This window comes from Labrus mixtus, chromosome 4 (genome assembly GCF_963584025.1).
Source record: "Labrus mixtus chromosome 4, fLabMix1.1, whole genome shotgun sequence".
NCBI lineage: Eukaryota > Metazoa > Chordata > Actinopteri > Labriformes > Labridae > Labrus > Labrus mixtus.
Window position 1 is genome coordinate 14,578,024 of NC_083615.1, and position 20,733 is coordinate 14,598,756.

At 38.2% G+C, this 20,733-nt stretch overlaps 1 protein-coding gene across 1 annotated transcript in view; it reads left to right on the forward strand.

Annotated features, from left to right (window-relative positions):
* The first annotated feature begins 351 nt into the window (after window positions 1-351).
* Window positions 352-20,733, forward strand: part of kitlga (kit ligand a) — a 32,453-nt gene continuing 12,071 nt past the window's right edge. The window contains exon 1 of the mRNA XM_061035980.1: window positions 352-760. Within this exon, the coding sequence (XP_060891963.1) occupies window positions 746-760 (15 nt within the window). The 5' untranslated portion in view covers window positions 352-745. The remainder of the gene's footprint in view (window positions 761-20,733) is intronic.

Here is a 20,733-nt window from a genome sequence, read left to right on the forward strand (position 1 = left end):
TTTTCTTGTCAATTTGAAGCTCTTCAGATTATCTATGTTTTAAATGTGTTTGAAAACAGTGAGTTTATGCAACAAGGCAGGACAAATAAATGTTTAAACATAGCAGGAATAATCACTTATTATAGGCTGCATGTGGCCTATAGTTCCCCTTTTATACAGAGGAGCATTAAAACGTCGGTAATTGACAATAATTATGATATTGTAATTATAAAGGCGAGTAATCCGTTTCTCACCATGGGCATTCATGGGTTAACTGCCTCCTAAAACCACTTAGCTGGCAATAAATCAGTGTTGAGCAACCAGCGCAGAGAACCTGTTTCTCTCCCGCTCTGTTTAGATTGGCAGTAATTCTTTTGGAGTGAAGCGCTTCACAGTACCGCTCGTCAGAGGGCGGCTCTTTGGCTGCTCTTTTCACATCATTATAAATGCTTAACTCCCTCCCTCCGCGCGCTGTCCAGCTCCGCCGCCGCGAGCCCTCACTGTCTGGATCTGTGCTATAGATAGATGGGCTTCATGCCACACACCGTCAGCCGACAGGTTGCAAAGGTTGAGAGTTTGACTCCACAGATTTCGCCGTTTTTCCTCTTCTTCTCGCTGTTTTGGGGTGTTTTTTCTCCTCTGCTTGGATACTTCTGACTTAGGCATTGGATATGTGCACACAGGATGGTGACAACCCCTTTCCTCCCCGTAGAAGTAAAATAAAATAGGCTTTCGCACAACACTGGATTTACTCCTGTCGTTCCATATGAAGAAGTCAAAAGTAAGTGGTCTTCTTTGCTTGTTTTTAACTTGAGGAAATACACCGTTTCTTATTTTGCGTGACGCAGGGCAGCGGGGCACTCTCCTGCTCCTTTCACACACTCACACGTCACCAGAAAGCTCTCACATTTTCACGCTACTCATTTATTTTATCACTATTTCCTGTTGCACGATTTAATATGAATAAGGTATTATGAACGCGGCTTAATAAGTAGGCTAACACATTTTTTGTTGGAGCAGATGTTCCAGCCTGCAGGATCAAAGCTGCAGCGCTTCATTTATTGCCTTTATTTCCATGTTTATCGACGCTGTTTGTAGACCTGCTCACCTCGCGCTTATCAAAACACTCCACCTGTCCAGTTTATCTAGGTTGACCCACATCCACGCCTTCTGTGTTCCGTTGGCAGGGCAGCCAACTGTATGGCTCCGGATCAATACGTTTATAGTAACGGCGCAAGTCTGGCTCTTCACAGGGTCCACAAATGAGACCGTTTTGCTCCATGCGTAACTGTCACTAAAAGTGTTTTAATTCTCATGTTTAGTTCATAGGATGTAATTTAAGATTGCGCCACAATCAGGAAGATACAACAAGAAGATTGTTTACACGCAGAGCCAATATATAACTTAATCGCCTTTCTGGAAGGTGAACAGTTTTCTTAATAGTTCTGAATTTAAGTCTAAGTCTTTTTTACTTTTCCAGGTTGACAGAGATCATTTATCAGGATCAGAGTGTCAGTTTGCTTTTCTGGCCATGTTTCTGGTTTGTAAAGTGGCCCAAAGCTAGCTGACAATTATCCATTTAGAGAATTTAACTGCCTTCTCATCCACCAGTTCAGGCTGCCCCTCAGGTTATGCATGAGCCTACTTTACAGTGACAGAGGCTGCTGTCTGTTTGAAGATGGAGTGGCTGCAGGGCCAGCTTAACCCCCTTCCCTGCAAGCCATCCTCTCACATGGCTGACAATAAAATGTGAAATAAAAATAAATAATCTTAAGGCTTCTGTTTGAGCATAAATGGATTAGGTCTTGGCAAAGTAAAGCAGTTCTACACAGCTGTCATTGTAGGCTTGTCAGCCTGTATGTCACATCTGTGCCAGCATGTGATCGTCTCACAGTGACTAGATTATTAAAAAGAAAAACCTTTTTGAATGTATTGGAAGTAATTACACATTTTAGTGAGGAGCAAAATCTAACGCACCTCTTTATTTGATTAAATCAATCATTCATCTTATTTGGTTTACGTGTGTGCGTGTACGCAGGTGTGTACACTTGAATGAAGGCAGGTTAAACCTGCATTCCATCCCCAAGGCTGTTTGACTGAACCTTGAGCACGTCAAGTTTTTGCTGAATCTCTGCCTCAGTCTGCATGGCAACTTAAGCCCATTTTAACCACAACATGAGTAAAAAATGTAAAACATATTCTATATTAATACACAGGGTGTATATGTGTGTGTAGGTGCACCAGGGAATGAAAGTCTTTGAAGTCTCCTGGAGGAAGGGCGGGCGTCTCTGCAGCCTTGCTGCTCATCAAATTCCGAGCAGTTTCCTTTTATGCTTTTTTTAATGAAGTTATACAATAAGTTGTGCTCTTTGCCTGGCTGCATTAAAAGACACCTTTCATCCTCTTATTTGGTGTCCTTGCTGCAGCTTGTGATGCTTTCCAGTGTCACGTAACCACATGTGGGAAAAAAAAGAAAGGGATTTTTGTCATGTTTATGATGTTAGCTGTGTGGACTTAGTCCAAAAAATAGGCTGAAAGAGCTCTCTCTTAAAGGATGCATTGATCTATTTATTCCTTCCATAGTTCTACTGGACTTTGTATTTTAAATAGCACCAAACGACTTACAGTATTTTACTTTGTGTTTAGATTAGAACCAGAAAAGTAAAGGAACATTTTCACAAGAACTAAGAGAAGAGTTCTGAGAAATGCTACAGCCCATGAGGTGTGTGTTTGAGAGGGTGTCTGTGTGAGAGACACTGCAAGAGCTCGTCTACATCTTCACACCTTCACAGAAGAATTGACACCAGTAGGGAGCGCTAGTTTTCTGATGCCTGTGTAGACATGGAGCAAGCAGCCACCCAGGTCATGGGGCTATGGGAGGTTTAGAAAAGACATCTCACATCTGCGGCGCCCTCCTGAATGCAGCCACTAAGCATTATTTACTTCTCAAAAGTCTGCTTCTAACTGGAGGAATTTCCCAGGTTCCACATTTCTGTGCTGAAGGACAGGCAGATGAAAAGGATTTTAAGTAGCAGGATGAGTTACACACATGGCTCATCCTAAAGAGGAGCTGAGCTCCAGCGCTGGTTGTAAATTCACAGGCCAACTCCTCACATGCCGTGGGCTCAGTTTGATTCGGCTTTATTGACTTGTCCTCTGACCTGCACGGCAGCGAAATCGGAGTAAACCTGATCCTTTTTTTATTGATTTCAAGGAAATACTCTTCCTTTATTTCTTTTTTGATTTAGAAGGATACAGATTATCACAAACGGAAGCGTGAAAGCTTGAATCAACAGACTGGCGCTTTGTCTGCATCATTCAGATTTATTATCTCACATGTTTTGTACAAGCATACAAGGAGTAGGAGTTGTGGCCTGGAGAATTTTACTTTCAAGAAATCACAGCTGAATGAGGAAGTTTTACTAAAGTGCACTATATAAAATACACAAGTCTCTTAAACGAGGGTTAAGTGTTTATTAAAGTACATTGAGATTTATGTTATAGGAGAAGAAAAAAACATGAAATATTAAACTATAATTGCTTTTGAATCAAATGATTACGTCCTTTGATTGAAACCAACAACTAAAAAGTCAAGTTCGAGAAATGTTAAATCTAATAATAGTTTTGCACAACACATCTGTAGTATCCACGATCAAAAGTTATTCGTTTATGGTATCCAAGTGAAGCCAAATATGAGTCTGTAAATCTCATTTGACATTTCATTTAAACTTCTCCATCATTTGTCTAGACAACTTGGACTAACCAGTCCTGTGGGTTAGTGATAGAGGTGAAGAAAAACAACTCTTTCTTTGGTTGAAACATGTTTCTGTGAAATCTTACAGACTTTCAGTACAAACCAATATTCATACTATCCTGTGTTTATGTCGAATTTTAATCAAGAAGTTGAACACTTCCACTAAAACCTTACCTCTAACAGAGATTCTCTCTGTTCTCATCCTTAACGGAGGAAAGCCAACAGTGATGTTTCAGATAAAAGCAGATTTCAGATTAGTTAGGTTACAAAGAAAAAGAATTAAGAGACTCACTGTGCTTTGCACACAAAGGTGATGATTGATCTTGGATGCTGGATTCTTTCCCCATTCGCAACACCCAGTTTCTAACAGGACATACTCGATACCCTGAAGAAACAGCCTTTTCTTGACACTGAAAACTCACACTGCAGCTCCACCACAGTGTTTCATAAGGGCTGCTGTCAAAGAGTGGAGAGTTTGTATCAGTCAACCCGAGTCAAACCTTAGACTTTTTTAAACTGTGACACTGGACATAGAGAAACAGAGTAGCAGGCTGTAGACTTTACAAATGACTCCCAACTGAGTCTCAAAGGATCAAGTGATTGGTTAAAACATTTAGTGTTACTCTGAAGTTCTCTGGCCAAAAAAAGACCTCAGGAGGTGCTTGGAGAAGAACTGCCAACACCATATGCTAAGGTGTTCAGCTTGATTTCAGGATAGATTCCTTCAGTAGTCATAATTCAATTTACTTTCTTGGAAGCCTAATTATCCACAGAGGTGTCATTCTCTCCAAAGCCAGCAAAGCAGGTTATGATTACTCTTAAAACAACAGTGTCATGCTGAAAATTATTGTCCTTTCACTGCCCTGTGGTTGACCTCAGTCAGGGCTGAGCTGCCATTGGCATATGTAAATGTGCTCCGATGTTTTTAGCATAGGTTTTCTTTTCTTTTTTAAGATGTATTTTGTGTGCTGCTTGCCTTTATATGATAGCACAGATGACAGAATAGCAAATCAGGCAGAGAGAGTGGGGAATGAAATGGGGAAAATGGAGCCCTAGGTGAAATTGAACCCAAGCTGCCCGCTTGGAGGACTTTTGCTGCCGTACATGGGGCATGACCCAACTGCTAGGTCATCCGCGCCCCTAGATTAGGAATTCTTCATTGAACATTTTTCAGCAGGGCTACATGAAAAATCAAGAAGCCAACTGGATTTCTTTTATTGTGCATCTGGCAGTGAACAAAAACTTTCAAAAAATGAAATTTGAGTCTAACTAGAAAAACCAAGCTGCAACCTCCATTCTTTTTAAGCAGATGCAGAGGTGCTATATTTTCTGAAAGCTAAGTCGAGATAGCATATCCAATTTGACAGCGGCCATTGTTGGGTTTAGAAATGCCTCTCCAGACTTCAGGGAGATGTCACTGAGACCACGTCCATATATTATATAGTCTATGGGTAAAACAAGACCCAGTAGGTCGACTTAAAAGTTTGGTGTTGCACAAAACAAAACAAAAAGTGTAGCCCTATATGTTATTATGGGAATGAAAATGGAAATTACTAAAACACTTATTTTCCACTGACTTTTTAGATAGTAATGCAGATGAGAAAAACATTTCACTAATAGGTCTCTTGTGATGCAACGCTGTTTCATAGGGCAACAATGCACTTCCTTTAAATGACACTAAAATGTATAGTATTATAGCCAGTAAAGCTCCAGTGTTGCTGAGGTTTTAGGATAACAGTGAAATAACTAGTTCTAAAGGTTTGTGCTGTCAGTCCTACATTTTGGCTTTCCTGTATTACAAAGTAAAAGAAAATATATTTTCAAGACGTTTAAAGCTTCAAACCAATCATACAAAAAACAAAGCAAACATGTTTTTAATTACAGGATGTTCCTTTGTCACAAATCCCAGACCTTATGTCTGAGCATCAACATGTGTTTGTGCTGCTTCAGCTGCAGATTAAGGGCCTGTCTGTGGTCATTGTGCTGCTTGCCTATTCAAACCTAAAGCCTGCCTTTGCATGTCTTTAGGTCAGCAAACTCAGGAAATATACATTTATCTTTCTATTATATGGCTGTTTGACATCTTGGTGTTTAGCTGTGGTTGACCCCTGTAATGTTTGGACTACAAAGAACTCAAAGAACCCACGTGCATATTTGTTTTTTTTACAGAGAGTGGAAGAGGTTTTGGTAGATAGCCATAAAACCAGCCTGAGGTGGGAAAACACACTGAGGGAACTTTGGGAATTTAAAAACAATGTTTATAGATCTCTGAACCATTAACCATTACAGCTGAGGTCTGCCTCTTGAGCTGTCGGATCCTGGAAGCTGTCAGCTACATGGTGTGCACAGGCCACAGTGATATATTTGATGTTTTACATGGTGTTGCACGATTCACTTAGGGTCATATATGCCTGTTAATTGTTAAATATAGAGTTCTCTTTAAATTATTTCTAGCTTAATGTTGTAAATACTGAGCAACAAAGAGATTTATATGTTTTATATGTTTATATAGCATTTACAAAGCACAGCAAGGCTGAACATTTATCAAGAAATAAAATCACTAGCTTGTTCCAGCATCTCAAATATGATTTCCTGTTTTGCTCTGTTTGATGTTGTAAATCAAATATCTTTGGGGTTTTGGGCGTTGGTCTGATGGTCAGAGTTGGCTCTTGGACCATTTTATTCCCCATTGGTTTTCCAACACAGCTGTTCTATTGGACAGGTGGCATGCAGAAAATACTGAAGAAACAAAATTTAGCAGCTAAATTATATATGCAATCTCTAGAGTCCCCAAGCATAGTCAAAATATTGCACTTTTTTTATTTAGATGTTGTCTTTAAATTAAAACAAACTTAACCTCACTCACTTAGTGCACAGGCTGCAGCCACTTTAGCAGGTGCATTGTGGGTTCATTTCAATATTCTGCTCTGCGGTAGTCTCATGTATGAAACCAATTACAAAAATGTTGAGACATCTTCAGCATAATATGAAACAGCTTTTAACCCACAGTTCCTCTATATTATGAACCTCACTCCCTCTTTCATGCATCCTTGCCTCTTGTTCAAGAGAAACTTTTTTTGTATTCAGTGGATGAACTAAGAGATTCACAGCTATTAAGCGAAGCCAAATAAGCCACTTTTTGTTTGTCCCTGAGAAGTTGACATTTTGGGTATTCATGGTTTTTACACAGCAGCAGTTAACATTTTTGAAACTTTTTATCAGGGAACTTCAGATTAAACGGACACCATTACTGTTACAAAAAATGGTAATGAAGCAATGAATGTCATCTCTCGCACTCAGAGTAGTGAGTATATTGTAGTAGTGCTATAGTAGATTGGAACGTTTTGATATATGTTGGTGTCAAACAAACAGGACTTTCACACAGGAGCTTGGATTTAGTGCCCAATTGAAAACCAAAGTCAACAACAGACTAGTTACGTGCAGAGTATAATATTCCCAAACCACCAATTATGTGACCATCATAACTTAATGTCATTGCAACTAAACTAATTAGCCATTTTTAGTGGGATAGTCTATCATGACTATGGCAAATTTCCATTAATACCATTTTTTTTCCATGTGTTTTGTTGCTTATTGTTGTCAAAGTATAAGCACTTGTTAAAAAGGAGGTCATATTAAATAGTTCACAACCATCAGCAAATGTAGCATAATGGGTTGTATGACCTTTTCCCTATCAACTGTATGTGTAATCAGGCTATTTTTAAACGCCCCAGGACCATATAATGACATGTTGCAATGCATCCACATATTTAACAAAAGGGTGAGTTATCTCTCGTTACAGGACCTCTTATTATTTCTGGAGCGTTGACTTATCTTAGTGAACATCTGACTCAGCGTTTGCCGCTGGAAGGCATTGAGATGGCTTTTGATTTGTCCCCTCATTCTTAGAAATATTCATGCCCAGCAGTGCATCTGCTTGCTAGGAAATTGTAGTTTCCACATGATCAGGTGTTCAGGGCTGGATGAGAGGCCAAGAAGGCCAATTAAGGAAGCTAGAAACAGTGTTAGTCATCCTTTCTGCTCAAGATACGTAAAGTGGACATGGGTTTTGCAACATTGCTTAATGCTTGGCATGCTGGGCAGTCAACTAAACATGTTTTTCATGGATTTAAGGAGCTGTGGCATCAAACAGCATCATCTATTGAGCTCATTTGGAAGATTTTATTGTTTTATTAAAAGAAAAGTGCACTTCTTGAAGTGTACATCCTTGACAGTTGTATCTTTGGGTTGGGCAACAGAAGTCTTTCTATCTCCCTCTTCATTTTAAATCTAAGAAGAGCTGTACCGTATTTGATTGCCCCTCCTGGCTCAATTTTAGTCCAGATGGTGTTAAAGATAAAAAGAATACAGGGATTTTATTCATCTTGTTTTACCCAACTTCCGTGGATAATATTGTCAAAGGCTTTGATCAAAGAATTACCCCAATTCAAATCAGCGAGACGTTGTTAGGAAAAGTAGAATGTAAAGAAAACACAAATAGCTCCAGGGTTTTAAAGGGCAACCATCTACCTTCTGTGGATAAAGAAATGGAGACCATACCCTTACAAATCAAGAGAGGGGTCTGGGGGTCTTCCTCTAAGATTTTAAAAGTCAGAAAACCAATTTCCCTCTTTTTTTTTTTTTTTTTTTACAATTAATTGTGCAATTTGTTACAAATAATGAGTAAATAAGAGTAAAACACAGCAGTCTAAATTACAGCAATGATTTAAGTAGGTATACATTACAAGATAATCAAGATGATTTTTGGGTATGTTAAGAATTAATTTAATTTTTCTCCAATCTGCTCTGTAGAACATTTTGACTGCACCTATTTTACATGTATTACACATGTTCAAAACTTAGGATTTGATATCCTGTTATGGAGAGGATCCTCAAGGACTTTAAGCACACATTCTGTGGGTTGTAAAGTGGAACAAAATAATAGTACAACAACCGAAGAAAATCCCCTTTCACTCACCTCCAGATCACACTGTGACATGTACAGCTCATGTTTAATCTGTCTGCACAACTTCATCCATATTTTTTTGAACTTTTCAGTAAAAAGATATATCATCGTAAAATAAAATGTTAACAGAAAATATAAGTTTGATTAGTCTAGTGGTAAATCAAAATGGACAGCAAGACACACACCAGTGCACACACAGGACTGAACACATGATCCCCTCAAGGCAGAGATAACAAAGGAGGCAAAGTTCTCAAATTGTTTCTTTCAACTAAGAACAAGCAGCCATTATTGTAAAAGTTATCATTTTAATCAGGAAAAAAAAAGATTTGTCAAATTGGTTAGCGAGGAAAGTGCCAGTTTTCAACTTTGATTTGCTACGGACACTATTTTGTCCCACAAAAGCTGCTAAGGTTAAATAACTAGACACATTTAAGAACATTTCCATCAGTACAAATCAGAGCACAAGGAAGCCTAACAGAAAGCAGGAAGAGAAGTTTGTTATGATAAAGTGCGTGGCACACTACTAACTGTACCTCCTTCTTTTACCCCCATCTCTACCATTGGTTGCATTCATAACTTAGATAAAAGCAAGAACACATTGTTGAATCTTGTGTGTTCCAAGCAAACAGCATAATAGATTAATCAGATTTGAGTCACTCGTCTACATCTATTTCCCACCACAGTCACGCATATCTTTGTATGAGTCACAAGATCAAAAACTTCTTTTTTTTTCACTGAAAGTGCAGTTTTAGGATTCTGGAATAAAACGAGTTGAAGACGGAACCATGGGTGAGAACTTGTGAAGGTAAACACTTTGCAGAGCTTCCGTCAGGAAATCTGATAAAAAAAAATGAAAGAGAGCACCGTTGCACAACTCAGATTTCTTCCTTGTTGTACGAGCCAAATCCCACTTCCTGCAGTTAGTGCATATTAACCAGATCTGTCCCTGCAGTTATTTGTTGACACAGTGATGTGCATATATAAAGGGAGTGTAAAGAGGACATAAAATAGCGCCTTTGCTTTCCAAGGAAAACAACAGAGAGCATACATGCATTTTATCTCTGTCCTCCCTCTTTCATATATGCTCTCGGTAGCAAGATCCGATTTCCTGCTGGACAACAGAGATTTATTTTGTTAATTTATGTCTGGGTTCACCCACGAGTTCAATTCAAATGACAGAGAAATACCACAGTGAAAAAGATATTTTTTCGCCCAGTGAGGCGACAAAGTGATGGCCGTTATTTTATTTCTTGAACAACACATTGAGGCTTGCAGTAATAGGCACCGAGCTTTTCTCCCTTTCAAACAAGAAATTCTTCTCGGGAACTTCAAGAAAACAAGATAACATCACCTCTATGCACTAAAAGACATTCACTTGGTTTAAAAGAAGAATCTCCTTTATGCCTTCTGAAATAAATTCCACTTCCACTTTTAGTTCTTCTAATGTTTCCTTAGCAACATTTTATTTGCATTTCCCAATAACAACCTCGAATCCTCTCCAGACCACTGAAGCTAATATTTGGTTAAAAGGCAACAAGCCCTTGATAACACAAAACATGGTGAGTTCTGGACTAATTGGACATTTGAAAGGGTTTGTTTGTTAGTAAGAACTTCACCCAAAAAGAAAATGGTTTTCGTCAAAATTCTCTGATGCCAGAGTTTTAAAGTACCGTTAGCTATAGCTATGTGTAGCAACTTGCTAATTATCACTGCTGCCATTATGGGGTTTAAGTGATATCAGCCCCAGGGTGTCTGCCTCTGTCTGCCCAACTGATCCTGTTAGTGAATTTCAGTAGGTGTCCAAGATGATCTTTCTGAATGATGTCATTATGTAGGTGTCATTAGTTGCCCATCAAGCACGCCTGTCACTTCCCCTTGGAAATTTATGTCTTGATTTTCCATTTGTCGTTTAGTAAGGTATTCAACACTGTAACACTGTCTTTATCTCTGTCATACTTTTGCCCACTTCTTCCTCATCAGCTCTCAAACATTTAGCCCTTTGCCAGCGGGGAAGCACACATCAAGCCAAGTGAATCAGGTTCAGATATGAACAGACGTCCTCATAGAAGTTAGAGATATTCCAAAGTTTTTTCCTTTGGAAAGCCGAATTTGAGTGTAACGGTGAACAACTTAAATATAAGAGAGCTTTCAGATAGGAGGCGGGGTAGGGCGCAGAGCAGGGGAAGAGCACGCACAAGCTCAAATTGTGTTAATCATCGGTGCAAGTTGCTAGGAGACCGAGATAGTTGTGAAAGTCGCTACTTGTTGGATGCACAGTGTATCTGCTCACTGTTCAGAAGAAAGCTCTGGCCCTCTTCTGTGAAGCAGGAGGAGACGAGCAGCAAAGACGAAGAAGAGAGCACATTAATTGAGCCTGCTCATATTGTCTACAAATTGGTGCCTATCTTGAATCATTCATTGTTGTTTTTGTTGACAAGTGCTTCCTTCAAAAGCAAACAAAGCCTTTACAGTTCAATTTTAAACTTTCAGAACCTTCAGAGCCTTTCAAGTTCCTCTGAGTGTCTAATGCAGCCTAATTGTCTTCTCCATTACCTTGAAGTGTATTTTGTTAGTGCCAACAGCTGTAAGCATACCTCAGCAGACTGAATGTTCTCAGATGCTAATTTGATTTATGAGGTCAGCGAGCTCTAGTTCCTTTGAATCTGGTTTCTGAAATGTATGTTTTGAGTCAAGGCTCTGTTCTTTAAGCTCCTTTACTTCTTTTTTGTTTGATGGTCTGTACACATATTAAGTGAGTCATATTTTTAATAAGTAATCACACTGATGGATCTGGTGATGGTTTGACTCAAGGCAACTTCAACATAAAACACATTTTGATAAAAAATATTGAAACAGCTTCTCCATAGTCTTCTCAGTTGGTTGGAGGACTGCTTTGGATATTGAGGCCTCTGTTTCTGTGCAGTTCATTGGTTGTGATGTTAAATATTTACATGTGAATGTGGCTAAGGTCCTTCCTCATGGCCTGCGAACCGCTAATTCTTAACAGTATGGTGTGAGAAAGAAGCATGATTTCATTTCCCAGTCCATAAACAGCATAAAGTGGTAGAAAATGTTTTTTGGGGAAGCATCAAGGCTGGGAGCAGATAGGGATTTCAATACTTTTAAAAGTAATCTTCCAATACACAGCAATGTCATTTTAATACCTTATTTTGTTTCTTAAACATTTACACAAAAATGAAAAAATCAGCAAAAAAAATCAGATGAAGGGGCAAAGACAAATCTCTTACTCAACCTTAGCTTAGATGAAAGAACATCTGGACACCAACAGCAGGCTGGTATTTTCTTTGCACAGCTTTTATGGGTCATCTGTCCTGCTTTTTAATCCTCATTATGAAACATGGGAACTAATATCACATGGCAAAATTCTAAACAATGATCTCAGCAAAAGATTAGGATGAAATATCCATCTCGGACAAAACAAGCAGCATGTTGCTATGGAGGGCTAATGTCATGCAAGGCCCCGTGTTCAGCTTTTATGAGATTATGTGGTTAAGAGGGCCACTAGGCCGGTGGTCTGGAGAGCCTGTTCAGCTAATGACACCTCCTGTTCAAAGTGGTGGTGGAAAATGAGACGGGGGTAATCATCCTCAGCATCAATATGATGAGGGAGAGCAGGCTTGCAGGCCTCGAGAGCCGTGATGCACCTGACAATGACACATAAGAGGGTTTTAGTCTGAAGGGTTGCACCTACGAGCTGGTTCTGCTGTGTTGAGAATAAAAGTGGTTGGATTTCCTTTGTGAAGGACACAAACAGTGTTGCTATCTGTGCTCCAGAAAGAAACTGGGACTGTTTGCAGCATGTGAAATAATTGAAGTTTTTGTATCGTGATAAGGCCACTCAAAGTGTTCTGCAAACATCACAACGAGAGAGTCGGAGTCATCTGGCTAGTCTCACAGCAGCCCTCTTCTTCATTGATGTGTTTGGCCTGCGCTGTGTTGTTGGGAGTCACTGAGTGTTTTTGGGAACTTGTACGAACAAGATGTGTGTTTTGCTTGGTGATTATTTAACTGAAATGTTTTCTCATCTATTAGCTTGTTGAAACAACACAGCTCACGATAAGAAAGGAATTTTCTTTCCATTTTGTTTTATTTTCGTCAGAGTCATTAAGTTTCTGTGGACAGCATTGAAGAACAATTAAGTATTGATTGTAATTATGAAAATAGGTGAATCTTTTGAAATACATTTAATACAAGCATTTTATCAAGAGCTACACTTTGTCTGCCTGGCTATATTAGATAACTATTGTCTTTATTAGATTAGTATTAATATAATGTTATACTACAGAAAGCAATGTATATCGAAAAATCTGAGAGTAAGATTAGAAGACTACAATTCAGACCAAAGGGAAGTCTCAGAGTACTGATAGTTTCAAACCAAATAGAAGTGTAAGCACCTTCAATAAACTATCCTAAATGTAGTCCTGAGATTTAAGGTAATATACAACCACTGATCTATAATGTTGTACAATGTCGATCATAACTGAATAATGACAACATTATTCATGTCGGATTTATTCTGCCAAAACCTGATTTAAACTTGATGGTAATGTTGTACTACACTGGACACATATTTCCCCTCTAGTGTTACAACATCGTATGTTAGCTAAGATCTTGTTGGTTTTCTTAGTCCATCCCTGCCAATCATACATGCAAGAAACCAACTACACAAATGCTCACACTTTCATCTTGAGATGCACGATGATATCAGCAGGAATAATCAAATACCAGCGTTGGCACCCAATAAACATGGCTGCTGATGTTATGCATGCCTCAGCTAGCTAATAATTGACAATAATGTTAATTACTGCACACTAGGTTACAAAAGGTGTGAAATGCATCTTTCAAAACAAACAAAATGGGCGGGCCAATTTAGCTCATTTGGTAGACAACCGGCCCAATGTCCAGAAGCCACAGTCCATGTAACTTGTAGCAAGAGTGGGTAGTTTCCTATTTTGGAATAGAATTAAGAATGGAATTTTGGCCAATCAAAAGAAGGCAAATTTTGGTAGGTGTTTGAGATCGAACTCAAAAACATTATACTTGTTGATCACTCAAAGTCAGTTGCTCCAACACTGTTTAATCGTGCAGTGTTTACCCTGTTAGCTTATATGTCATTATCATAGCTAGAGTTGTGAATGCCCAAATTGTCGACTTTACTTTGTTACTTTTTAAAAAAGGGCAACAGTAATGCATATCAATGTACAAATCATATTCCCCAGCAATTAAACAACCATTACTTTAAGGCTATGATTTTGGTTTGATTTGAAGGATTTTTATTTGTCCAGGAATGTTTTGCAACAAGTACTTCTTAACTTGATGAATGATGACTTTGCTTAAACAGCCATAGTCTAATGCCTGCAGCTCTTTATAATGCTTCCCCCAACAGCTCTACTTTTGGCTATTTTCTGTTAATGTCCTCATAATATTTAAACATAATCCAAAGTTAGAATTTAAAGCTGTGAATAAGCCTGCACTTAGCCTGTAGCAGCATTAAAAGCTTCCAGTGGAGCTTGACTGATTACAAAATACATTTTTGACCCTTGTTATTTACCCTTGGGTCTGTTTTTTCTGTTTCGCTAATTTTGAAAAACCAGCCCATTTATCAAGAGTACTGATGTAAGATGTAGTTAAACAACTCTTAAGTTTGTGTATGGAATGTGTGTGAAAATGTGCACACTTCCGTCTGTTTTTTCCCTTCCTTTTACTCTCAGTTTTCTGTTTTTCCAATGAAGTTTAGAAGAGCGTTTATGTGTTTTCCTCAGTTCTTGCTACATGAGCTACGTTAAAATTGACTTTGGTTTTTCAATTGGCTTTTAACCAATCACTTAACCAATCAATTTTGTTGCACATTAAGTCAGATCACAACTTTTACCTTAGGTCAGAATCAGCAGTAGCATTAAGAGTAACTTAAGAGTGGCAAACATCATGCCAGATACAATCAATACCACGGCTGGAGAAAGTTTGACAAAGTCCAAAAGTCTAGACAGATCAATACTGAGATAGACAAACGTTTGCAAGGAGGTGCTGAGTTGGCATACGTTTTTGTGTGAAATACTTAATGGAAATTCTGCTTAATGAAGAAAATAAGAAAATGGAAACAAGTCTAAAATCAATTTAAAAACATTTTAAAGCTCCTGTCTGACACCAAGTATTACAAAAAACCTTAGAGTTACCAATGTCACTGATGGTATTGTTTCCTTTTGTAGATCAAATACATTAACATTACATTACTGTTAATTTCAGTCTATTCCATAACCAGAAATAAAAACCTAATTTGAGCTTTAAAATCAATTAAATAAAATTTTGATAAATTGAGTCACACAACTGAGCTGTATGCATAACATTTACTTTTATTTTGCAACTTGACTCTCATGATATAATTTGAAAACCGGAAGGCCCTCGGTGCAGAGGAAAGATCTACATGCAGATATGTCCAATCCTAACCGCACTTGAAAAAATGTAATTCCTTGTGATGTTCCCCAAGGCCAATCTTACCACCATGTGAAATGGAAATCTGTTGTGTTGAAAAGTTTTAGAAAAGCTACTTGTCAGCACCAAGAGCTCCAGAGAGATTTAAACTCACTTGTAGTGAAAACTTGCAGCTCCTCTAACATTAGCGGCATTCAACTGGCTTGTTTTTAAGGGGCTGTGAATCTGTCTCATAAAGACTTTGGGAATGGCAACAGACATCAATGTCCCAACTCAACACATCATAGCCCGCTGTGTATACTGTTGTGTTTACTTGCCCCCTTATTGTTCTCACGATAAAAAACCACAGGGATGACCATAAGGTTTAAAAAGAATAATGACAGCAAGTGATGGTGTTTGACGTGAAGGCATTAGCAGCCACCACCTAGTGAGTCATCGTTTAAACAAACTTTGCAGGGATAAAACAGGGTAGTGTCCGACAAAGTGTTGAGTGAAATTCCCATTCATAGAAAGCAATTGGAAGTGTCTTTGAAGCTTTGAAATCAGCCCTGCTGCTTTGTTGCAGCTTGAAGGCAAATTTAAACAGCTCTTCTGCTGAATTAAGACATAAGATGCGGGGCTAACATCTGATGTTTTCACATCACATGTTGGAACCATATGGATAAATTTTTTCCTCAAGGCTTCTGAGCATTAGTAACAGGCTTTCTGATGTAATTCACTTCAATATGAAACAGTATCTGCTAGAGCAGTTAAGAGACAGGCCGGCTACCATGTGTCGGATCAGAGTACACAAAGCGGGTCATTATGCTTCATTCTCATTCAGTAAGTTAAAGTGTGAATTTATCCAAGGATCTCTTTGTGTGTTAGAATATAACAAGAGATTGTTTCTGACTTTTGCAATGTCTATTTATATAAAAACACGTCTTTGCTTAAATGCATGGAAAACATAAGCAGGAATATGGTATGGTAATACATTTTATTTTCTCCATTCTTCAGAGATTGCAAGTTAATTTCAGCTGTCTTCTCGAGCTCTCTGCTTATTCATCTTGTTAATTCAGGATAACAACGCTGGTTTTCCATTGATAAGGCGTGAAATTCTCCAGATCTTGAGACATTAGCTAGTTATCACAGGAAAATTAGATTAATAAATTGAGATCTCGAGAAAATAACTGAAAAGTTCACAATTCCGGGAAAAAGGAGTTCAATAAATGTATTGTTGCAAGTCAGTTTAGTGCTTCCATACTAATGAACCCATGTTGTTCAGAACATCCCATTTTTAATGTGGTCTTATATTTAATTTATGTGCATCATTTATTTTATATTACTTTATATCAGAAAGTAGTGGGACCAATTAGTGATGGGAATTCTTGCTTTTAAAAGTGAGCAAGTTCTTTTGGCTCATCTAAGTGATAAGATCTGGCTTTTTCTGCTCCCAAACTAAGCTTTATAATTTCAAGAATACCATTATTCCACAGTAGATTTAGTATGAAAACCTTAAATCAAACACTATCACATGTTTTTTATGGATCACTAAAGTGTATTGTCTTAATTGTTACAAAAAACAAATTTGCTAGATTTGAATTCTTTTCAACATTGGAATACCCGGTCGTATTGATGACTTAGAAAGAGGGCTAACTACAAGAATAAGTGTGCTAACAAATGAATGATTGCACAACTTGAATTCATTTTGTATGATTTAATTTGAATCCAATCATATATTGGATCTGGTTGAAATACTGTTATCATGCAAGAATAAAAAAAGACCCTCTGCTCCCCGTTTCGGCTGTGTACTTAAAAGGAGACAACTCCCAGAGCTGACTCTTTCCCGAACAATACTTCACTAGAATCTATTTAAGTTTGTAAATATTTTTGGGGGCAAATGTCAAGCTGTACACGGTTGAACAGCTTGTACTACTACTTAAATCAGGGTCTCTGATGTGGTTCACGACAGGCAAAGGTTGTCGCAATAATGATGAATTACAAATTCATGCACACATTTGCCTTTTTCAAATCTCTCCTGAGACATTGCTTTCTTATCCTCCCTATCATGTAAAAATGATAAGTTATGAGTTTCTGTAAAAATAATTGAATAACATCTAATCTGCCCTTTACTTGGACGCTTTTCCTTCGGTCTTTCCTGCTGTTGATGGATCATTGTTTCATTCTCTTCCTGTTGTAGCTCTGTTTGACAAATATATAGCAACAGCAGGAACGTGGGAGTGGGACTTTGCCTCAGAGATTTGCAAATGACAGACCTAAATCTCAACTAAAATGTTTCCTAGAGATGTGGGCAGCAGAGGTATGAATGTGTGTAATTGCTGCTGCAAAACAGAGCGCATTGGACATCAAACCGTATCTTAAATAAACTATAGAGCACAATCCTGTCGTACTAGTTAAAGTGCAGTGAGATTAGACGTGGCTCAGCAAATTATGATCTTTTTATCCCTTTCACTGAGTGCTTTTTGTGAAACACTCAGTGCTTTATTCGCAAAATTGGAGGTCACTTTCATGCTTGTGGAATTGTTTTGGGTTGGGCTCTGACCCAGCTAATCTCTGTTAAGAGGAAAATTGGAGAACTGTTAGTTGTTAGTCCATTGCTTAATATGGCAACAATAGTTAATAGAAGAGGCGAGAGGTTAGCTAAAGAAAGGGCAACTGTTGATGAGTAAGACAATGTATCTACAGTTCTATCAAATGTCTGCAATCATGGGAAAAACCTTCTACACCAAATAGTTCCTTAATTCCCAAATGACTCTCAAAGACACCTTGGGGAGTTTTCTTGTAAACAAAGGAAAGTATCCTTAAAATCAGTGTTCATTACCAAAAGATATTGTGCGCCATCTTTAGAAAAATATTGACTGCATTGTCATCCTTCCTCCCTGGAACATTTGCAAAGTCACAATTATAAACTATTTTTTGATTTGTTCATTGTTTACAGCCCTTAATATTTGCTCTGCAGTCTTCTTCCCTGCCTTTTGTTGGCGCAGTACTTCCTTTGTTGGCTTATTGTCATCACCAACTGTCAATCCAAAAAATGGCTTGAAGTTACCGACAGGAAGTCCATGTGTTTTTTCTATTTTTTTCCCCGGTGCACATGGATGACTGCTCCATTGTACGGTTAGTGGTCTAAAGTTCTATGGGACAAATGTCACTGCCTGAGTCATCATTTGTAGTTATAATGTAGCAGTTCGGTGTTTGCATTATTCAAACATTTACACATATTTTGAGAATTAATCTATATTACATAAATACAATAAGTTATTAAAGACCTGGAACTCAACAAAATAATTGTCATTTTACTATTTTCAAACTGGTAGTGGCCTTACAAAGACAACATGATGAGCTGTTGATAAACTTAGTTTTCCTTGACTGAGCTGTTTACTGGTAAACAGAATACGAGATGCTACACGTACACACGTTGACTTCCAGGTTATGATTATGTTTTTTTATATTTATTCCAACTGTCAGAACGATCGCTTTACATCTTGTGTAAACACAAATATTTGATAGTTTTAGAACAAAAGCCTGCAAGTCACAGCATCAGCTGCTCTAGCATTACATTTCTCACAGCCCTGAGAGTGGGCAGAGAGCCAGCTGCGTGTCAGCAGCCAAAGTCAGCTCAATGGTGGTCTGAAATATGCTGGTTTGGCCAGTTAAAACTGTTGGTTTGTCCATTTCAGGCTGCTTCTGCAATCTGTATGAAATGATCTGTGTGTTTACTGAAAGGATCTGTGTGTTTATTTGACATCATTAAGCCACTAATCTATTAAGTCTTTCTTTTTCTGATGATCTTAAGATGTATAGCTGTTTTATTTGAACCAACCCAAAAATGTTGAGACCACATTACTGCCCAAAAAAAAACTTTCCCAGTGGATCCAAGCCCAGAGAAAATGCAGTCAGCACTCCTTGCTACCCAACCCATTTCTGATTTAGGTCTTTTATTCTCATTTCATTAAATACTTTTTGACAAGCCACTTCAAGAAAGCGCTGGTGAAATAAGTAAAATGAGTGATGGCTGCCTATCATTTGGATGCTAATGTTTCAGTGTTATTGTATATTAAAGCCATCTGTCCACAATGGACAGAGAGCCAGCTAGCCCCTGCTTGAGGGCCTTAAATGACAGAAACTATTGTTTATGATTCAATTTACACTTGTGTTTTTGTCTGCTGTGAAATTCAGAAATGACAAAACTTTTAGAGCTGTTACGGATCGAGAAAACTAAGAGGAGGACCCAGATGCAGAATTAACAAAAACTATTTATTCTTTAAACTAAAAAGGCAAACAACAAACTTACTTCAAAAATCCAACAGTAGAAAACAAGGAGCCACGGATAAACTGACATACAACATACGCACCGACAAACGACAATGAACTGACACAGAGCGGAAGAAACACAGAGACTAAATAGACACAGGGTAATCAGACACATGTGAGACTAACAAGACACAGGTGAGGACAATCAGGGCAAACAACATGGAGGGAAACACACAGAGGCAGGAATACAATACAAGAAACACTGAGGACAACCACAAAACTAAATCATGAAACACTAAAGACACACAGAACTCAAGAATGAACAAAACACACTAGACCATAAAGAAACACTAAACACTGAAATACAAAACTAAATAAGACCAAATCATGGCAAGAGCATTACATTGTTGGATTAGAGAGGATGAAAAGCAGTTAGCTTTACGAGCGTGTAAACAGAACAATGCAATAGATAAAATGTCAATGAGAAGCCAAAATACCTGCTGCTTTATGGAGGATTTGTTGAATACACTGTTGAGAAGGATTTATATCTGGGATTAATTTTAAAAATCTGGGTTATGTGTTCCAGAGTTGACAGCCTTTTATGGAGAAAGCTGACAACCAAATGTGCATTTTGTTGTGTGTTCATCATGCTATCAGATTTCAACTTCAGACTATTTTTTAAGACAGTGATGGCCTATATCTGAGGGTTAATCTACAACCTAGACAACACTGATTACCACTCTATGCAATGCTGTTGTGATATCTGATGTGACATCAATCTTTGTCCTTGAAAAATCATTGTCCGGTGTCTTCCTCAGAAACTATAAGCAGTAACTTAGTAACTTAACTCAGACTCTACTCAACACTTTATTGCAGGCTAAGCCAAACAGTTGCACTAAAAGCACTGGAAATGAAGTCTCAATGATTTCATATTTTCTTGGAACTTGTAATTCAGTCTGTAAATGTGTTAGCTGGTTGGAAAGTTATGTAATGAGTAATCCAGGTATTTTGCGACTAAGAAAAATAAATAATGATCATCAATATCTTTGAACTGAAAAATACCGCAGAGTGATTTAAAACATGGACGTAGGCTCAGTGATGTCACCCATTGGTTTCTGAAGTGGGGTTCAAAGCCCAATGATGGTGGTCACAGCATATTGCACTCTCTGCCCACCTAGAAACAGGCAAAGAGGTGGAGCTGAAGATGGCCTAAGGCCTACTGGCAAACAGCCTCAATGCAACCAGCTGTCACTCAGCTCAACCACGCCCCAAATGTAAACTCTTAGCCTCATAAAATCAAAACCGAAGAGTAATTACAAATGTAACCCTC